Source organism: Salvia splendens, chromosome 7, assembly GCF_004379255.2.
Source record: "Salvia splendens isolate huo1 chromosome 7, SspV2, whole genome shotgun sequence".
Taxonomy (NCBI): Eukaryota; Viridiplantae; Streptophyta; class Magnoliopsida; order Lamiales; family Lamiaceae; genus Salvia; species Salvia splendens.
In genome coordinates this window covers 12306348-12329695 of record NC_056038.1, presented here as the reverse complement: position 1 = coordinate 12329695, position 23348 = coordinate 12306348, and the positions used below count along the sequence as shown (strand labels likewise).

The window sequence follows — 23348 nt, the reverse complement described above, 5'->3', positions numbered from 1 at the left end:
TTTTTCTAATTTTATTATAAATTATTTTTGGACCCCCATCGTTAAAATCCTGCGTCCGCCACTGTATGTATATATATTTAAGTACATACATATATAATAGTAATATATAATTCCATGCATCATTTTCCATGCCCACATTTTCACGTAAACAACATGCTCATTTAACTTTAACTATACTAAAGCAAAATATATGTTACACACATAATATATAATTATATTTATTTAAAAAAATATTTGTGATTTAAAACTATTTATATATTCAACTGTCATCTTAACAACTAATATATTCTCTATGACACACTTATTATCTCTATACTAAAAATGACAATAAAATATGCTAATATGCAAAATAATGCATGTTTCGGGTTAGGGATGTCACAATCCTTCCCCTCTTTGAGAATTTTGTCCGCAAAATTCGCTTTCTCCATGAGTTAATGCATCCAATAAAATCACTAACCCGTAAACAGATGTGGATAGTTCTTTTTCATTTTTTTTTCTTCAGTTTCCCAAGTAGCCTCATCGACCCTGTGATTCCGCCAACTAACTTTTACTATTGGAATATCTTTTCTCCGCAATTGCTTTATCTGGTGGTCCACTATATTGACAGGTTCTTCTATATAACTCAATTTCTCAGAAATCTGTATATCAGTATCTTTCAAAATATGTGAAGGATTATATCGATAACGTCGAAGCATACTGACGTAGAAAACATTATGAATTTGTTTCAACTCTGGAGTTAATGCTAACTGTATGTCAATGGTCCCACTCTTTCAAGAATATCATACGGACCAATATAACGAGGACTCAACTTACCTTTATAACTCTTCTGTCTATCCCATGTCGCTCTCAATTTCCTTTTAATAATTTCAATCTTGGACAGTTTCTCGAATAATCTCTGACATTTCTAGAATCTCTATATACTGAACTTCTACATTTTCTACTATACAATGTCTCATATTCAACTCCTTCTAACTCATCAAATATTTCGATATGTCTGATCGACCGAAATTCAAAAAGTCTCTCCATGCAGATAAGGATGCCAAATCTTCGAAGGAAAACAACACTGCTAAATCCAGATCAGAAATAGAATAAGAAGCTTCATATACTCGTGATTGTCCTTGACGCATAAGCAATAAACTTTCCATTTTTTTTAATAGAAGAAAACCAAATCCACGTTGCAGTGCATTACTGTAAATAACATAATATCATATACCTGTGGAAATAACCAATATAGACGACATAGTCAATCAATGCTTCAACTCATCAAAACTGTTTTGACATGCTTCACTCCATATAAGAGGAGAAATCTTCCGTAATAACTTCTTCATCAATTCAACCATAATCGAGAATCCCAACCTTGCAATAAGATGTTTATCTCGCAAAACTTGTAATGCTTACTGCAAGTGATTAACATGCTCGTCTATACTTCGTGAAATATAATCGTAAGTCAATAAAAATAATCACTAAGTGATATAGGAATGGTTGAGAGACTTCGTTCATCAATGCCATAAATAATTGTAGGTGCAATAGTTAATTTGAAAGGCATAACCAAAACTCATAATGGTCGTACTGAATTTAAAATGGTGTCTCTGCAATATTCTCTTTAGTTATCTTCAACTGATGGTATCTTGATCGAAAACCAGTACTCGAAGACAGTTACATACCTTGAAATTGATCAATAAGTCTTCTATTCTCGGTAATAGATATTTATTCTTTACTGTTACTTGATTCGACTTCCAATAGTGTATATAATGTCGCAGTGTGTCGTCTTTCTTCTTCAAAATTGGTGCTCTCCAAAATAAAACATTGAGTCATACATATCTCTTGGCTGGAAACTCTTGTAACTATTTATTCAACTCTTGAAACTCTAATCAAGACATTTGATAAGGATGAATAGAAATAGATGCAGTACCCGGTAGTAACTCAATAGTGAATTTTGTCTCTTGATCAGATGCTAATCCAGAGAGATTTCCACTTCGAATAAATTGAAAAGTCGATATAGCTAATATAAGACAAGTTGCAATTGGTCGATACCATTAAATATCACTCGATCTCGTCTCGATGATTATATTACCATTTCTTTAACATGACAAGCTTCCTTAGTTCGATGAAGTGACAACTAATTTATACCCGTGATAATATCAAATTTGTATATGAACAAGGGAATCAATATCCGCTGGCAGCTCAACTGAATTAACTCACACCACGCAATCTAGATAAACCGTGTATACTGAAACAATGCCAGCTCATAATCAACAACAAACATAGTTCTTGTTTAAAGACAGAATCTCTCTTTGCTTCATCATCATAATACACTTCTTGCATATATTTATCATTAAATTCTCTAGGAAAATCGTTTGAACTGAGTACCAGAGGTTGTATCATAGATTGTGGGACTGTTTCTGCCCAATAGTAAATATTGCTTCAAAGAAGAGACACTGTATAATCAAAACGTTCTTCAGACATACAACTCATCTGATTGAACACATGATCTCTATCATTTTCAACCATATCTCAGTCACGGCTGGATCAGTAGTCTCATAAAGTCAACAATTCCATTTTTCGGTGTTATTTAATGTTTCTACCTCTTTGACTCATCATTGGTCCATGTACTTTTTGTTCCAAAAGCCTAGGTAATCCCCATATGATGCAACATGTATATGAGATGTTTTTACAGTTAACTGATAATGCAGGGCGGCTGACCCTTCTCTCCTTGGTGAGACATGTTTATGATAATTGAAATGCAAATGAAACTTCTAACCAAAAAGTATCATATGATATTCATAAATGCCATGTTCCAGCGGGATTCTATCCCCGCTTTGATACCACCTAAACTGTGACACCTCAACCCCTCTGACGTATACTCTTTTAATAAATAAATCCCTTAACATAAAAGCAATTAATACACATGTCTAATTCATAGACCACCCATATTATATAAGTTCAATCCAACACTTATCCGATACATATTTCAAAATATCCTGTAAAGTAGTGGAACTCTCTCACCACTCTATATACTATACATTTATCTACATGCAAAATGATGAGGAAGAGAAGGTTACCAATATGCGTCAGCCGCCGAACCTGATAACACGTGGAGTTCCTATGACCCATGTCAGTCAAAACTTTACTGCTATCTTATTCCTTATCACGATAGGTAACCTGGTCGAACACTAGCTCTTGATTCCCGATCTACGTTCCTTGATCCTCTAAGATTTCACTAACAATTGTACACAAACTCTCTTCCTCTTTCTCGGCTATTTTCCTTGCCTCTCCGTTCTCTTTCCCTTTTTCCGTTCTCTTTCCCTTTTTTATACTATAGCTATCAACTTATTAAACTAAGATATTAGTTATAGCTTTGATGCATCACCCAAAATACACGTGTAATTACACAGTGAATCCTCATCCCTAATATCATATTTATGCATATCTTTATAAATATAACATATTGCTACACTTTACTCTACACACTCTACACGTACGTATATGCATGTATTACACTATTTTATACTCCCTCCGTCCCCAAAATTCGTCACCATTTGACCCGGCACGAGTTTTAAGAAATATAATAGAAAATGAGTAGAAAAAGTTGGTGGCATGTGGGTCCTACTTTTATATATTAGTTTTATAATAAAATGTGAGTGTGAATGAGTTAGTGGAATGTACGGTCCACTACCAAAAATGGTAAAAGTGAAATGTGACAAATTTTTAGGGACGGACGAAAAAAGAAATAGGTGACAAATTTTCAGGGACGGAGGGAGTATGTATATATATTTAAGTACATACATATATAATAGTAATATATAATTCCATGCATCATTTTCCATGCACACATTTTCACATAAACAACATGCTCATTTAACTTTAACTATACTAAAGCAAAATATATGTTACACACATAATATATAATTTTATTTATTTAAAAAAAATATTTGTGATTTAAAACTATTTATATATTCAACTGTCATCTTAACAACTAATATATCCTCTATGACACACTTATTATCTCTATACTAAAAATGACAATAAAATATGCTAATATGCAAAATAATGCATGTTTCTGGTTAGGGATGTCATATAAGTGGTGAGAGAAAATATAATTTTATAATTGATATGAGAAAGAACTTTTTCTAAAAGAGGAAATGTAACATCTTTTGTGGGATAAACTAAAAAGGAATGTGTGACATCTACTATGGGACGGAGGGAGTATAATATTATAAATAATAAATATGTTAAATATATATATACCGTAATTGCGGTATACCGCGGTATATACATAATCCATACCTTTTCCGTACCTAAATTTGTCGGTAAGGTATCATACCGTACCGAAAATTCGGTATTTTCGGTATTTTTTCGGTACGGTAAGTGTGGTATTTCGGTATATTTTGACAGCCCTAGATATGAGATGATGAACAATTTGTAGTATAATAATAAAAAAGCATACTCTCTTTATTTTCTAAAATGGAACTTTTAAAACAACACGGGTTTTAAATCCACAACCCACACCTGAACCCTTCGTGTCATCATTCCCCTCATTTTTGCGTTATACCACAACTCCCACAAACTTGCACCCCACACGCTCCTCCTCATGCCACAAATAGATGCAAATCAACTCCTAATTATATTTTTTTAAAATTGTCTTATACTAAATGATTGTAAAATAGATGCAAAGTTGAAATATTACTCTCTCAAAATAATATCCTAATTTGGTATTTTGAGACGTTCACAATTTTAGATATGGACTTCATATGTCAATAAAATTTTTACACTAATAGTCTATTAGAAAAATAATACTATTTTGAGGCAAAATGAGACTTTAAATCGTGGACGGAGAGAGTATAATATACCTATATCTATATATATGTATGTTCCACTTTCATTATTTGTCATGCATTTTAATAAGTGTTAAGAAAAGTGAGTGAAAAAAGTAAATGAAATTTATATTTTACTTTTATATATTTGTAGTACTATTAGATTTATAAAAAAATGTGAATGTAATGAAATAGTTAAATGCATGATCCATTTATCAAAAATGATAAAAATTAAATAAGGACATTCTAAAATGACATATGAGAGACATTTAATGATGGGTGGAAAAATAATTGATAATTATTTTTATTTATAATTATGCGTATGTTATGATTAAGTATGGAGTACTTGTACTTGTATGTGTGTAATTATAACTATATATCGAACTTCAATAAATTAAGATTGGGTCATTAAATAAATGCAGACAAAAATATACAGTCTTGTGGAGTTGTTAATATGCAATTCTCATTTGTTCACAACATATTATTTTAATCTATTTTCCACGTATTAAAAAGAAAATTGCTCGCTCAAAACTAAATCAGTATATTAGGAACAGGAATTTTCCCGACGCTTTTCGTAATAGTTTTTTCATTTACTTCATCATCTTCATATTTGTTATGCATATGCCAAAGTATTTTAATTTAATTTTATTATTCAGTTGAATTTAGTTTATTTTGGTCAAGTTTGCTTTTGCCACATTATTTTTTTAATGTAATGATCACCTGGAAATTGAAGTGAATATAAAAACAAATACAAAAGAAATTTTTTAAAAAATGTACGGCCAAGCAAAAAGTACTATACTATATTAAACAGTTGTTTTATTTTTTATTTTTTCTAGACTATTGAAAAATCATTTTTATCTTTTAGCAAAAAAAATGTCAATCATTTACATTTTCATTAGTTCTCCTTTTAGGCCATCCACAATAGGAATAGCCCAGCAATAGCCCAGCCATAGCCTAGCCACTGCCACATCATCAGCACTAAAAATCCTCCTGCCACATCATCAAAACAAACAAATAGCCCAGCAATAGCCCAGCCATAGCCTAGCTACATAATATCCACATCACTATTAACAAATATATACAAAATGAAATAATTAACAATCACACAATATACGAAATTTAATTTACGAGACATATACGGGAAACATTAATAATACTATTAAAATTTTAAAAAGTACAATAATTTAAAAAAAGTACAATAATTTAAAAAAATTACAATAATTTTTAAAAAGTACAATAATTCACTCCTCGTCGCCGTCGTCGTCTCCTCCGTCGTTGTCGCCACCATCGCCGCCGCCTCTACTCCCGTCGGCTTCCCTCTGTGCCGCCTCCAAATCCTCCTGCATGCTCAGGAGCAATGTTTGAAGCAAACTCTTCTCCACGGGATCCACCGCCGCCCGCCATTCGGCCATCGTCTTGACCATCTGAGCGCGCATTTGTTGACGCGCGAAGAATTTGAGATCCGCTGTGGATTGGCCAAGGGGGGATGCCGACTGGACCTCCTGTGAACCCCCGACGACCCCCCTCGCCTCCCGTTGAGCCCGCATGTGCCCAACCGGGCGAGTACGGCGAGCAAACGAACGAGGGGTCGGGACCTCCTGGGCCGTCTCAGGGAGGTCGTGGGAACCACCCCTACTGCCGCTGAAATCACCGGAATAGTTCAACCGTTGCTTCTTCGGCCAGCCAGAGTCGACACCTACTCGGAACTTCTCGGAGTCGTTCAGCACAAGATAGCAGTTCCAGTAGGTGAAGTCCTTGTACTCCCCCTTCAGGGGGAAGGCTTTCTCCGCTATCCTCCTGCAGTCGTCCTCCGTTTGCCCACTGCTCATCATGCGGAGGGCGTTGGTGTACAAGCCCGAAAATCGGGAGACCGCAACCCTGATTCGGTCCCACCCCTTCCGGCAATCCTCCCCATTGCGTGGCCTCCCCTCCGGGCAAAACCTCTGGTAGGCTGCTGCTATCTTGCCCCACAAGTTGACGATCCTCTGGTTGTTCGAAACGAGAGGATCGTCGCAAACACTCACCCACGCCTTGGACAGCGCGACGTTCTCCGCGTCCGTCCACCTCCTCCGTACCGAGTTGCCGTCCTCACCCGGCTGCGAGGAATCGCCGACCCTTTTCCCCTTGCCTTTCTTCTTTGGGGCGCCCCGACCCCGCCCTACGCCCCCCGTTTGAACGGGAGCATCCGGAACACCGGAAAGATCTAACCCAAGTCATCGAAGGAGAAAGTGTCAAACTGGGCCGGAGGCGCAGCCTCCGTTGGCGTCGATGTGTGCGACGAACCAGTCGAAAAATCAAAACTGGGGCGATAGACGTCCCCCGGCGTCCCCTGTGTCGCGGGAGTCCCCTGCGTCGCCGGTACCCCCCGGGCATCATCTGCATCCCGGGTGCCCACCCCGGCATCTGGACACTGGGTGCCTACCCCGACATCGCCGGAAACGCCCCCGGCGGACTCCTCCCCGCTGGTATCCCGGGCATCATCTGCTGCCACGGGTACATGTTGTAGTATGGGGGCATCTGACTCCATCCACCTCCCACGGGGATCGGGGGAGTTTGAGATCCGCTACTCCCTGAAGTAGGCTCGTTGTTGAGATCCATTTACCGTTGTTGATCTTGTACAGAAATTTAGATAGAGTGAGTACTCGTTAATACAAGTGGTGTGAATGAAAATGACAGGCAAGTCGCGTATATATAGTGTTTCGGAAACAAAAAAAAAATTAAAAATTCGTGCTAGGCGATCCGGACGCTGCAATAGCGCCTAGCGGATCGCCTAGCGCACCGCCTAGCGCCGCGGAACCGCCGAGCGCTAGGCGGTTTTTTTTCGCGAAATCCGCTTAGGCGGCTGCAATAGATCGCCTAGCGCACCGCCTAGCGCCGGCGCTCGGCTAGGCGGTGCGCTAGGCGCTATTGTGGATGCTCTTAGGTTTTGTAAAAGAATAAAATAAGATTGATTTCTAAACTAAACTAAATGACCGGAAACCTTCTTGGCAATTAAATATTAAAATTAATTCCAATATCATTTTAAAATTACTACAATAAATTTCGGGTTGATAGGTCATTTTTCTTCTCTTATGAATGTAAATTGTAAATAGTAAATAGATAGAGATCAAATGGCACGATGCGTAAGTTGCACTTTTGCAGCGGCTACATAAATATTTGCAACTTAAATAGTGAAAGGCCAAGAACAAAACTCAGAATTAGTACAGTATAAAACAGAATTCTTCCCAAGAGAAATGCAGTTTCACCGCTACAATCAGAGTTACCCCCATCAATATAAATAAATTAAAAATTAAGATAGGATGCATTGATTGTGGTTTGAAAATCAGGTGGGTTTTGGGTTGAAATTCCTCCGATGGTGAAGTTGATCATGGCTTGAAGGTTTGATCAACTTGATCAACACTAACGCTTTCACCACTCCTACTTTCGCTACGACCCGGTTCATTCGGGTCTGCTTCGGGCTCCCGGAGCTCCGATGGCGGCTGCACCGAAATGAACCCGGGTGCGACGTCGGAGAGCAGAGGCATGTCATTGTCAATTGTAATTTGTGAAGTACAATGGTGGGTATTGGGTAAATGTGTTATATATATAGTCTCTCTCATTTTCTAGTAGACAAACTGTTACGGGCAACAACCTTGCACCCGGAACAGCAGTGGAAGAAGAGGAAGAGGCGGTAGTTGAAGAAGAGGAACCGATGTTCGAGACGGTGGAACCGGAAGGCGAGAAGCAGTCTGCACCAGTTCGGGAAGCTCGATCACAGCAACGAACGCGCAGGCCACCAGAGCACTTCGGAGATTATGTCTCTCGCTAATCTGGGCGAGGACTTCAATCTATTTTTGCTAAGTTTATTATTTTAAGTTTAAATAAGTATTTTTGGTAGATTATTTTTTTCTTGAAAACATTATTGATTCGAGCGGAAGCATAAGCTCCTTTTTCGGGTTTTCTTTGTTGATTCTTTCCCGATCATAGGTCGAATCAACCCTAGGGTCCTTAGTCTATAAATAGGCCTTGTTATTCACTTTTCCAATTATGAAATAATAAGAATTTGCCTTACCTCAAATGGGTTTGAGTAGCCGAAGTTCATTATGGTGGAGCCCCTGCGTTTTAACGGCGCCGACGCTTCCAACTGGGTTTTCTGTGTGCAGTACTATTTTGATCACCTCATCATGCCGGATGAATTTCGCCTTCATTATGTGCTAATGCTGTTTGAGCCGCCCGTGGCAGAGTGGATTTTTAACTACTACGCCTCTAAGCCGTTAGTGCAGTGGCAAGAGTTTTTGGAGGATGTGCGTCGCCGATTCGATCCAAAGTACTTCCATAATTTCACGGGATTAATCACCAAGTTGTGTCAGACGGGAAGTTTAGCTGACTACAACACCGCTTTTGAACAGATGATGGGTCGGGCCAAGTACTTATCTGAAGAGGCTCTGATCCCAATTTATATCGAGGGCCTACAACAACTAGTTAAAACTCAAGTTCGTCACGCCCATCCACCGTCCTTGGCTACGGCCATGGCTCTGGCTTGTGAGTTTGACGCTTGCATGGAGAAGCCGCAACAAACCATACCTTTTCAACGACGGAGCTAGCCTTCGCAGAATATGTGCCCGCCTGTTTCGACTGGGACCGCTACTGCACCGACCACACGGATGGCCCCTCCACCCAAGCTGTTGAGGAATTCTAAGTACTCCCGCGTACCGGTGATCCGATTATCTCGAGCAGAGAAGGCCGAACGTACACGAAATGGCCTCTGCTGGTACTGTCCGGAATCGTATTCCCCGGACCATGTGTGTAAGAAGGCGTTTTTGGCATACATGGGGGCCGATGAGGATTCGGACAAGGACACTGACATTATTGAGGCTGCCAAAGAGGAGCCAGAGGTGGTTACAGCGGATATATCTCACTTATATGCCTTAGACGGTCATCACAAGACAGAGGCTATAGAGCTTATGGGCACAGTAGGAGCTTCATCAATTTTGATCCTTGTTGATACCGACAGCTCCCACAATTTCCCCCATCCCCGAGTGGACAAGAAGCTTGCTCTTCCCCTCAAGGCCATTAAGCCTTTCCGGATCTACATCGGTAACGGTGAGTCCTTAACTTGCTCTCACTCTACTGTGCAAACACGTGTGGTTATCCAGAATAATGTTTTTCTACTTGATTTGCATATATTTTCGTTCCATGGTCCTGATATGATCCTGGGAATGTCTTGGTTGAAATCTCTGCGCCGGCTGACGAGTGATTACGAGGAGGGAACTTTGGAATTTGTCCGCCAGGGCAAGCAGTTTTGTTTGCGTATTATTCTGCCTGCTCCAAGCCAGGTATCGCTGCGAACGTTTGCCAGTCTCTTGTCGTTGCAGGGGGATGCCACGATGTGGTGCCCATTCCCGGGTAGACGGCCACGACGAGAGAAGAGTTGGGTCTGGTCATTCCTCAGGACCTGCCGGCTCAGGTTTGACGGTACTGGAGTCTCATGGCCCCATCTTCAGTGTGCCCTCGGGAATGCCGCCCAAACGCCTCTTTGACCATAGGATTCATCTCCAACCGAATGCCAAACGTGTGAACGTGAGCCCTTATAGATATCCGTATTTCCAGAAGATGGAGATAGAGCGTCACATGTGAGAAATGCTTGATTCGGTATTATCCGCCAGAGTCAAAGTCCATTCTCTTCGCCGGTCCTTCTGATTAGGAAGAAGGACGGTTCCTTTAGGTTCTACATTGATTATCGTGCTCTGAATGCTGCCACCGTCCCATATCATTTTCCGATTCCTACATCAGACGAGCTCTTTGATGAATTGGGTTCGGCTCGCTTCTTCACCAAGCTGGATTTACGTTCAGGCTACCATCAGATCCGGATGCATGATGGTGATAATTATAAGACGGCTTTTAGAACGCATGATGGGCATTTTGAGTTCCTGGTAATACCGTTTGGTTTGACTAATTCCCCGTCCACGTTCCAAGCAGCCATGAACACTATCTTTCGATCGTTTTTGCGAAAATCGGTCATTATGTTCTTTGACGACATTCTGATCTACAGTCGATGTTTGGAGAGTCACGCTCGACACCTTGATGAGGTTTTTTCCATACTTCCCCTGCATAGCTTTTATATTAACCTATCGAAATGCTCATTTTGCAGTACAATAGTTGAGTATCTAGGACATCTCATTACGGAGGTCTCTTAAAGGCGAAACATATGCTTCGGATTTTAGAGTGGGCGCGGTATTGCTTCAAGATAATCACCCAGTTGGGTCTCCGTCGCCGCGTATCTTCTACTTATCACAAGGAACTTTACGCTATTGTGGATGCAGTTCATAAGTGGCGACAATATTTGCTTGGCTGTGAGTTCGTGATCAGAAGCAACCAGAAAAGTTTAAAAGAGCTTCTCCAGCAGGTTATTCAGACATCGGATCACCAGCTATATGTCTGGAAATTGATGGGCTTTAAATTTCAGATAGATTACAAGACTGGGGCTTCGAACAAGGTGGCAGACGCCCTTTCTCGGAGTGATATGGTGGTTCAGCCGGACGTGGACAATGGGGCAGCCACATCGCCAGGTTTGACCGACTTAGAAGCTTTGCCCGAACAGATTGGGTCTAAGGTCGCGATGGCAGATTTGGCGGAGGCACTCTCTAATCGCTTGTTCGCAATTTGCCACTCTGTACCGGATATTATGGAATTGCTTCGTGATGAGGCAGGGTCAAAGCTTGACTTGCTAATCCTTCGGGAAGAGATTGACAGAGGAACCGCACCTCCGGGAGTTTCATGCGTGGACGGGTTGGTTTATTTCCGACGCCGTGTTTATGTCAGTGCTTCTTCTAAGGCAAAGGATTCCCTGCTGTATGAGCACCATAGTACCCCTTCCGCGGGTCATCCCAGCGTAGAGCGCACGTTCCGGAGATTAGCCGCCACCTTCTACTAGAAAGGGATGCGGAAAGATGTTAAGCTTTTTGTGGATTCATGTTTCGAGTGTGAGACGACAAAGTATTCGACTCAGAGACCGGCTGGTTTGTTGCAACCACTGCCAGTTCCATCACAAGTTTGGGAGGATGTCTCGATGGATTTTATCACAGGACTTCCACAATCGAGAGGCTTCACCACAATTATGGTCGCTGTGGATCGTTTGTCGAAGTATGCACACTTCGCCCCGCTGCCGCGGAGTTTCAACTCCATGCTAGTGGCTTCTACATTTATTGACACGGTGGTTAAGCATCAAGGTTTTCCCAAAATATTGGTTTCGGATCGTGATCCGGTATTTCTAAATGATGCTTGGGAAGAAATGTTGCGTCTCAGTGGAACTAAGTTGAATTTCACTACCGCTTATCACCTACAGTCCGACGGCCAGGCCGAGGTTCGTAATCGTGGCCTTGAACAGTACTTATGCGCCTTCACGGCAGATATGCCTAAAAAATGGGATAATTTTCTCCCATGGGCAGAGCTTGCATTGAATTGCTTCCATCACGAGGATTTAGAGATGTCTCCCTTCACGGTTCTATATAGGAGAGATCCGCCTCCATTGATAGCTGCGCCGCCATCGGTGACGACCCCCCAGATGTGGCGACATAGATCCGACAACGAGGTGAATTTTTAGTTACAATGAAGAGGAATTTGGAAAAGGCACAACAGCGCATGAGAGATCTGCTAACAAACACCGATGTGATGTGGAATTTGAGGTGGGTGAACGAGTTTTGCTAAAGCTGCAGCTGTACCGGCAGCATTCCGTGGCTAGACCTTTGTCGACGAAGCTTGTTCGACGCTTTTATGGACCATTTGAAATAATTGAGCAGATTGGCCCCGTTGCATACCGCTTAAAGCTGTCGGAGGGCAGTCGAATACATAATGTCTTTCATGTTAGCCTTTTGAGGGAATTTGTGGAGGACACGACGTTTCAGCAGACCTCTTTGCCGCCTGTATTTGCGCGCGGCAGGCCGGTGGCTTGACCAGTCAGGCTGTTGGATGAACGGACAGTGTGGAGAAATGGTACAACAATGGAGGAAGGACTGCTGCATTGGTCCGATGATGGGGGTGAAAACCCGACATGGGAACCCATGCCGGTGATAAGACGGCATTTTCCACATCTCCGCGAGGACAAGGAGGTTTCTAAGGGGGAGGGAGTTGTTACGGGCAACAACCTTGCACCCGAAACAGCCGTGGAAGAAGAGGAAGATGCGGTAGTTGAAGAAGATGAATCGATGGTCGAGACGGTGGAACCGGAAGGCGAGAAGCAGTCTGCACAAGTTCGGGAAGCTCGATCACAGCAACGAACGCACAGGCCACCAGTGCGCTTCAAAGATTATGTCTCTCGGTGATCGGGGCGAGGACTTCAATCTATTTTTGCTAAGTTTATTATTTTAAGTTTAAATAAGTATTTTTGGTAGATTATTTTTTTCCTTAAAAACATTATTGAGTCGAGCGGAAACATAAGCTCCTTCTGCAAAAAACATAAACATTTTTGCACGCTTACTTCTGCAAAAATCTTGGATGAAGACTATTTAAGCATCAATTTAAATATTAGAATACACAAAGAAACCCACTAAATGAGATCACGTGTTAAATATTTAAACAAATTAAAATACAAACTTAGTAGACTTTCATAAGCTTAGATTCATTAAACTTATGATAAACAACCATACCATGAATGTGCGCGGGCCAAGCTAGCTCTGTCCCGAATCAGAGCCAACTCGCTCGAATTTAATTTAGACCTTGACCTGAAACTGACCTGGACTCTACCCACGAGCCATTTTATAAAAGGAACCTTCGTACGAAATTACTATCCTTCTTACTTTATTTTCTATTTCTCTCTTATACTTTATTCTCTCGTTATTTTAATTTTTAAACATCAATTTTTCTTAAATCTCGTATGCAAGAGAAATGTCTGAATTATCTTGGGATGAAATTAACCTGCTTGATATATGCACGTGATATGATGATATTCGTATATGAGGATGATAGCGAGGACTCGCAGGATAAAGGTGGTTTGTTCGCGGAAGAATTTTCATCGCTCAACCTGGTGAACAAAGACGAGAAAACTAAATTACAGAAAAGTAAAAGACAATAAATGATAATTGTATTTCTTCAATGAATAAATATAAGAGAACAAAAAATTCTTATTTATAATACTAATAATCTAACATAGTGATCAAGAAACAAATACTATATGAGAAAGATATACAAAATTAATACAATACTAAACTAAATAATAATAGGGTATGAGGAATATTCATAGAGATATGTTCTTATTGTGAACTTAGTCACACATTTACGCATTATGTCCTCTTACATAACCACGGTAATAGCGGTTGTTGAAAAATTGTGGACTCTAACATTTGCTTTGGTCAAAAGGCGTTAACGTGAAATATTAAAATTGATTTTCGTGTAAATTTGATATTTTGCTTATTTTTTTCAACGATCATAAGATTCTCATAAAAAAATATACGTGCCAAATGTAAAACTCGAGTCTCCCATATCAGGGATCGAGTTCGACCACTTCAAAAATTGAGAATGTTTAATTTGCACCTTAGCTTGGAACATGAAGGCCATATTTGATTGACGGGAAAGTAAAGTTGGCAAGGAAAATGATTCCTGGAAAAATGAATCCCAGAAATATGATTCCTAGTAACTTTACTTTCCTGTGTTTGGAAAATATCAAAATTTTAAATTTTAATTTTAATTTAAACACCAAACTAAAAATATACTTATTACTTTTTTATTTATAAAAAATAATGATAAAATAAATTTTTTTAATAAATTATTTATTAAAAATAATAATAATTGAATTATTATATTTATTATTATGATGGATAGTTTAAATATGGATTTCCATCACAATATATAATAATATAATTGTAATTATAGTCACATAGAATATTATACTCATTTATTATAATAATAAATATGATTGTTATTGTTGTTAGTATTTTTATTATTACTATTATTATATTTATGTATATTATAATTGAATAAATTTTAAAATTTAAAATTTTAATACCACTTTATTAATTAATTATTAATTTATAAAATACACTAATAATTATTTATTATACAATTTATATTATAATTATAATTTAATTATTTAATAAATTATTAATTACTTTTATAAAATATTATAAAATATAGTTATAATTATCATCATTTTAATCATAGTTATTTATTATACTGAAATTAAGTACTAATTTTAAATTATTTTTAAAACAGTATAAATAATAATAATAATAATAATAATAATAATAATAATAATAATAATAATAATAATAAATATAATAAAACTAGACTATATTGCATTAAATATGTAAGAATCCTAAAACTGGGAAAAAGAATACCTAAGAATAGTTAGGATTTAGAATCCTTGAAAGTTGTACTAACTTTCCTTGTTCTCGGATTCTGATTACTTTCTCAGTTTGATTAAAAACCAAAACAAAATTTAAAATTTAAGGAATCAGATTACTTTTCCAGACAGAATCCTACAACCAAACATGGCCCAAATGATATTAAGTTGGGATTTATTGCACATTAATTTATTTTCCCTTAGTCTTTCTTTTTTTATTTTTTCATTTTATTGTTCCGTAGTTGGAATAAATCAAAAGCCATAAATCAAATTTGGGTGACCCAAGTAACAATTCTAGACAGGATTTGTCCTTATCAATACTATAATTTAAAATGAAGAATAAATATGCTTGAACGAATTCAATCTCTTACGAACACTATATTGCACTAAAACACAATAAAAGATCCAAATTGAATTCTAAGCTATACACGTTCTACAGAATTTAATCATTTATGTACAAAATAATATTCCCTCTTTCACGAAAACGGTCACATTTTACCAATTTTAGGATATCCAAAAAAAATTAATTCTATTTCTAAAAATGGAAAATTTCTTTGTCATACTTTATCTATTTTTTCTCCACTATCTCTCTCATACTTTACATTTTTTCTCCATCTCTCTTACTTTATCCTTTTTTTTCTTTTGTTCTCTTTTACTTTATCAATTTCATAATACATTCCATACCATCCACAAATGGAACTACTCCCTCCGTCTGTCATTTATAGTCTCATTTTTACTCAGCACGAGTTTTAAGAAATTGTTTAACTTTGTGAAGAAAATGAGAAAAATGAATTAGTGGGAATATTGGATTTGTAATAGAATGTGAGTATAATAAGTTACGTGAATAGTGGGTCCCCTTACCTAAAATAGAAAAAAGCAGTTATGACTTTAAATGACAGACATCCTAAAATGGCAAAATAAGACATTACTACATCCGTCCCTTAAATTTTATCACATTTTTCCATTTCCGTCCGACCCACAAAATCTGTCACATTTTACTTTTTACCCTTTTTGGTAGTGGACCTCATATTCCACTAACTCATTCCAACTCACATTTTATTATAAGAAAATTATATAAAAGTAGGACTCACTCGCCACTAACTTTTTCAACTCACTTGTCATTACATTTCTTAAAACTTGTGCCCGGTTAAATTGTGACAAAATTTAAGGGAGGAGTATAAATACTCCACGATATACACTGAGAAGCTAATTCAGAGGTCCCAAAAAGTACAAAAATACTTGCTACCAATAGTTAGTATTAGTCGCATGAAGTAGAAATAGTAAGGTACTCCATTAAAGTAGACAGTTCAAATATACTAGTAGTAGTCTTTTTAGTAGTTTTTTCTTTGGTTAATTCTAAACACAAACCCTTATTTTTCACATTTTTGTCTCTCATTTTAAATAATACAAAAAAAATGGATTTACAATAATACTCTTACATATGTTGAATGATACTACTCCATAACAAAATAAAATAAATCTACATTTATGATCGGGGTTGCGTTAGTGTGCTAACTAATTTATAATAATAACTAATAACTTTCAATTCTGTGGATTAAAATTATCAACATAAAGACATAATTATATCAATACAACATGTAAATTTAAATATCAACACATAGACATAAGTTTATCAATACAAGAAGATTGATAAATTTATATCTTTATGTTGATATTTTTAAGGTACAAAATTGATATTAGTTATTAATTATTACTGTAACTTAATTAGTATTTGATCAGACACCTTTACAAACATTACCAACCGAATTGAAACGTAGAAGGGGTTGCTTCAAGACTTTTAAAGATGCAAGCTAGGAGCACTTTCGATTAAACATTTCTACTCTTTCTCATGTTTTTTCTATTTTCACTTTTCTATCTTATTCTCTCTCCTATTCTATTATCATTATGCTTAGCTCACCAAATTCATTTTTTAAAATATTGTGCTCAAAAAAGTATCTCACTTATAATGGAAGTATTAATTTCATTTATTTTAAAAAACAAATAGATGAGTAAACTAATGGCTATGTTTATAATTGTTGCTTTTGAATTTTCAAGGCCCAATACCATCTAAATTTGAAGGCCCAATACGTTATTGTATCTCCTACAATAAACAATTTATATTATTTATACTCCACGAGGTTGTATTAGCTCAATAATTCTTCCTTGCCTTTATATGATCAATGATCGAGTTCCAACCACCAATTTCTCTTTCTTAAACAAAAAAAAACGTAGAAAAAAACAACATACTTCGTAATATATATGTCTCATTGGTGTCAATATTAGACCTCTGCATCACTTGGTTTGTGGGTTGACTTATTTGTCTTTTATACTTCATTGAATTTAACCCAATGATTCGATCTACACGTCCAATTAATGGATTGAAATTATAGACGATTCATATGCATTTCACGCAAAATTCGATTTTTAAAATATGACAAGGGGGTTTTATCATGATAAAATGCATACACCGTAGATTTAATTTGTGTATTTTTTGAGTTGACCATATAAATATACTGTATGGTGAAATTCCATCAAATTAAAATATGTTATTGAAATTTATTTTTTTTAAAATTTACTTATGCATTTTTGGGTGTTGAACATTAAACATTTCAGCATCACTGCACATTGAAATTCTGTTAAAATAGAAAATGACCAATTCCAAACATTATATTTTTAGTTTATGAGTTTTTGTGTTTAATTATATGCATATTTTGTTTGTCATATTAAGCATTAAAAATGCGTTTATATCCTTCATACCATTTATAATGCAAAAATCTCAATTATTGGATGAAAATTAGCAGATAAGCCTGGATACTAAGCTGATTTCAATTCGTCAAAATAGAATTGCACAATATCATAATAATAATAATAACAATTGTAACAACCCATCATAATGTAGCAGATGTTCGGCTATTCTTAATAGCATTAGAGCATCCACAACGGCGAGCAGGACGACGTCCGTCCGTCCGTGCCAGGGGCACGGAGACGCTGTCCGCCACTGCTCGATGCATCGAGCACGTCCGTGGCAGCGAGCATGCGACGTGGCAGTGTGTGATTGGCCAACGGCATAGCCGTTGGCAATTAATTTTTTTTTTTAAAAAAAATCGGATTTTAATTAAAAAATCCGATTAAAAATAAAAAATAAATATTTTCCCACTTCCCAAAAAATTATATCCGTTTTCTACCCACTTTTAATTTATTTTTCAATTTTTTTCCCCAAAAATACACATTTTCATCTATAAATACCCCCACTTCCACACAAAAAATTCACACCACACTACACAATTATCATCCAAATTCTCTCATTTCCATTCTCAATTCTCATCCAATCTTTCATTCACTCTTACTCTTACAACAAAATAATGTCCGGCCACGCCTATCACCCCCCGGGCTCCCACGGTTGGAACCCCGATTGGTTTGGTTCACAACCGTTTCCTAGTCCGGAAACAGAATATTCGGCTCCTCCTCAAACCCAAGGTTCGAAAGTTCCGGGTGGCTACCGGCCTTACCCGATCGACGACCAAGATGCCCCGAAGGGCAATTCGGGTGGACACCCGAGCCTAGAGCGAGGTCGAGCGGCCCCTCCCAAACTCGGACTCCTCCTACTCGCGGTGTCCGCACACCGTACAATCCGGCGGAGATAGAGCATTTGTTCAAAGCGTTCTTGTCAATCTCCGAAGATCCGGAGATTGACACGAACCAATCCGGCAATCATTATTGGTGGAGCATCTGTCGCCGGTACAATGAAAACCGGCCGACTGGAACAATCGAGCGCAACGAGAGTATGGTGCGCAACGCCATATACTGAGCCAACGAAGAAATCCAAAAGTTCCAGGGGTATTACCTCCAGGAAGAGCGGTCGGCGGGGAGCGGCCAGAGTGAGGTCGACATCATCAGTTCCGCCTTGTCGACCTACCAATCCATGAACTACAAGCCGTTCAAGTACCTCAACATTTGGCAGGAGACACGGTCGCATCCGAAGTATAGGGGAGGCATAACATCCTCCTCTAGCGGCTCCTCCAAACGGTCAAGGTCGGTATCCCTATCCGACGTCGGCTCCGAAGACGTGGCTAGCCAACTTGCCGGAGCTAACTTGGGTAGCCCCGACGCCGGCCCGAGCGGTTCCCAACGCCGACCGCAAGGAGGGAAGAAGGCGGCGGCCAACCGCCGTCACGCCGCGACTCCATCCGCCCCCGATCCCGATCCCGAACCCGCTCCTGCTCCCTATGTGCCACCTCAACCCCCCACCAACTCGTTGTGGGGGGTTTTGGCCCAACTCAATTTGGCCGATAGGTCAAATATGACCCCTGAGCGACTTCGATCGCATGTGGCGATAATACGGAGTCTCCAAAGAACGTTGGGGGTATTGCCGGATGATGATTAGTCTTCACCGGGGGCATTTTTACGCTTAAATTGTGTAATTTTTATTTTTTAGTAGTTTAATTATGTAATTTTCATTTTTTAGGATTTTAATTATGTAATTTTTAATTTTATTGTAATTTGTAATATTATTCCGGGTATTTTTAATGAATTTTAATTTTGTGGAAATGTTTTTATTTAAATTGAATAATAGAATGGTGTGACCCATGTGCTCGTCCTTGCGGAAGAGGACAGATGTGAGTGTTGTGCTCTTGCCTAAGAGCATGTAGAAAAAGTGGGGCCGGGTCCACATCCGTGCTCGCTGGCAAGAGCACGGAACGTGGATGCTCTTATAGAATACACTGCCAAAAGGCTACATAAAACAATTCCATTATGAAGTGACTTAATACTATATTGATATTGGGCCACTGTGATGCAAGATAAATACCTTCTTAGTATAAAATTAGCAATTGTATTAAAATGAAATGCTTGGTGTTATTCATTACAGCTCATATACCAATTCTAGCTAGTCGTGAAAATAAGTGCATATTTGTTTTTTGTCATTTAAATTATGAAAAATGAAGGCACTATTTAAAGATCCGTTACATTTAAAGCCTCAAATTACAATGTTCACACTTTCATGGTTAATTTCAAAGCATATTTGTTTAATATTTTGTTTGCAGATATTACTCTCTCTCTATGGGCGTCTCATTCTCTGTATCAGACAAAACCAAGTGCTCCAATCACCAAACTCCACCACAATATATTTTCATTTCTTTCATACTACCATTATTGTAGTTTCTATATTTGGTGATAGTAGTATATTCATATTTTTAATTCTCAGTTTTGGAATTTGGTTACATTTCATGATATTCATCCTTTCGTTTTATTATATACTAATCTCTCCTGTTTTGTCTCATGAATTTGGCCTTGCGATTACAAAAATTTACATGATTCCAAAATTCTAATAGAGGGCTTTTATTATTTAAATTGTCTCTTCACTATTACATATTTGGTGGTTTGAATAATGCAACGAAATTGGAATTTTATGATAGATTGTGTTGCACTTTTGCAAATTCGAACACAGAATTGATACCACAAAAGAAAATTTCAGATAATTATCTTCAAAATTATCATTTGATGTTGAGTTTAACACTATACGAATATAAATTAGAAGGATGTAATTGTTATAAATCGGAAATTATGAAAATATTTTAAAATTAGAATTATTTTGCAAAATCGTCACCACTCACCACATATAGCATAAGCGATTTAAAAAAAAATATGAGGAAACTATGATGACTAAATTTAATGAAAAAAATATCTCATATCATCACTATTTTTAAAACATATCTTAACCCATCAAGGTTGACCAATTAAAACACTAATTATGAATTATTAAGCAAATATGTTCCTGTAAAACGAAATACTAAAATTTTGGAATATTTAGCCCATGTTGGTTGATAAATATATTGTTTTTAAATGGGATTAGTTATTTGAGAAAACATATCCGTAATAAATTATTTATAAATTTTGGTAACCAACGCTTTAATTTTTATTAAAATATATAGGCCTTAGAGATTAATTAGTAGAAAAATACAAACAAAAATTAATGAATTAGTGGCCCAATACCATTGCCCAACACCACTATAACTTGTAGCAGAGCAACTCAGTTCCTTCTCTCTCTCGCAAGAGAGCAAGAACAAAATACACAATCTTCACTCCGCCATCCGCCGCCGCAGCAACAGCTGCACCACCACATAGCGTGCAAAACACACTCTCCAACTCTTATCAGTCATCATCGAATTAGAAGTATGGCTAATTTCTTAGCCCCTTGCTCTCTTTTCTCACCTTCAAATTGACTGCCTAATTCCCCATCCAAATCAATCCCCAATTCCTTGACCTAATTAAGAAATCCGCGAATTCAATCCATGGAAGACCGGAATATCGTGTTCGGGAAATACGAAATGGGGCGCCTCCTCGGCAAGGGCACGTTTGCGAAGGTGTACCACGGGCGCGACCTCAAGACATCGGAGAGCGTTGCTATCAAAGTGATCAGTAAGGATCAGGTGAAGAAGGAAGGGCTAATGGAGCAAATCACGCGCGAGATCTCGGTGATGCGGTTGGTCCGCCACCCGAATGTGGTGGAGATCAAGGAGGTGATGGCCACAAAGCAAAAGATCTTCTTCGTGATGGAATACGTTCAAGGCGGCGAGCTCTTCGCGAAGGTCGCCAGGGGGAAGCTCAAGGAGGATGTTGCCAGGAAGTATTTCCAACAGCTCGTTAGCGCCGTCGATTTCTGCCATAGCCGCGGTGTCTCACACCGCGACCTCAAGCCGGAGAATCTCCTCCTCGACGAGGACGGTAACCTCAAGGTCTCCGACTTCGGCCTCTCCGCCCTGCCGGAGCACCACCGCAACGACGGACTCCTCCACACGCAGTGCGGCACGCCGGCCTACGTGGCGCCGGAGGTGCTGCGGAAGAAGGGATACGACGGCGCTAAGGCGGATATCTGGTCGTGCGGCATCATCCTCTACGTGCTCCTTGCCGGATTCCTGCCGTTCCAGGACGAAAACGTGATGAAGATGTATACGAAGATTTTCAAGGCGGAGTTCTCTATACCGCCGTGGATCTCGCACGAGGCGAAGCGGCTGATCTCGCGTTTGCTGGTGGTAAATCCGGAGAAACGGATCACGATCGCGGCAATCATGAGAGTTCCGTGGTTCTGCAAAGGATTCACGCGGCCGGTGGCCTTCTCGGTGAAGGAATCGGATCAGGAGCCGATCGAGGAGATGGAGCTGAAGCGATCGAAATCGTCGCCGCCGTTCTACAATGCGTTCGAGTTCATATCGTCGATGTCGTCGGGGTTCGATCTGTCGAATCTGTTCGAGAAGGGGAGGAGATCAGGATCGCTCTTCACGTCGCGGTGCTCGGCGGCGGTGGTGGTGGCGAAGCTGGAGTGGCTGGCTCAGAAGCTGAATTTCGGGGTGGTGTTGAGCAAGGACTACAAGGTGCGAATGATGGGCGCCACGGAGGGGAGGAAGGGGCGATTGTCAGTGACGGCAGAGATATTCGAGGTGGCGCCGGAGGTGGCGGTGGTGGAGTTCTCGAAGTCGGCCGGAGACACGTTGGAGTACCGGAAGTTCTGCGAGGAGGAAGTGAGGCCGGCTTTGAAAGACATAGTGTGGACGTGGCAAGGGGAGACTTGTGCTTGCCAGCGTTAGTTTCGTCATTTCATAGTTGTTACCCAATTTTGTGTAAACTTTGCGCTACTTTACTCAAAATGCAATGTTCTATGGTCTCTACAAATTTGTACATACTCCTTTTTAAAATGTTAATTTAATTAGGCTTGAGTTACTATGTGTTGTGTGTGTATATTTTTTGGATGGAAAGATTTTGGACCTTGGAATTTAAGAGTTTTTAATTATCCTATCCTATCCTATCCTATCCTATCTAGGAATTGCAGATGTTGGGGTTGTTTTGGTAGGTCCAGCGTCAACATCGTTTTGTGGTCTCATCCTCATCTATTCATTCATCTTCTTTGTTGCCACATGATGCCGTTGCCACATAAACTCTCCATGTTCTCAATTTATAAAACCTTTGCACAATGAAACGATGATTTCGATGTTGTGAGTTAATTGTGGGCATTCGATTTTGCTTCCATTCCCAATTGCAATTTGCAACCCCTGGTTGTTAGAAAGTACAAATAAGTCATTTGGGGTTGTACAATGTTAGTCTACAATAGAGTACTTGCTTTCTCAGTGAGACATTTTTAGGCACTATATATAGGCATGCACAAGGGTCGAAAACCGCCGGTTCAGGGTCATGAACCGGCGGTTCAAGGGTCGGGGAATGTATGA

General features: G+C 38.9%; 1 protein-coding gene across 1 annotated transcript; it reads left to right on the top strand.

The window, feature by feature from the left end:
• The first annotated feature begins 21111 nt into the window (after window positions 1-21111).
• Window positions 21112-22848, top strand: LOC121742558 (CBL-interacting serine/threonine-protein kinase 25-like). Its single transcript, XM_042135725.1, has one exon. The coding sequence runs from the start codon at window positions 21420-21422 to the stop codon at window positions 22710-22712; it is 1293 nt and encodes a 430-aa protein (XP_041991659.1). The 5' UTR covers window positions 21112-21419; the 3' UTR covers window positions 22713-22848.
• Window positions 22849-23348: the final 500 nt, after the last annotated feature.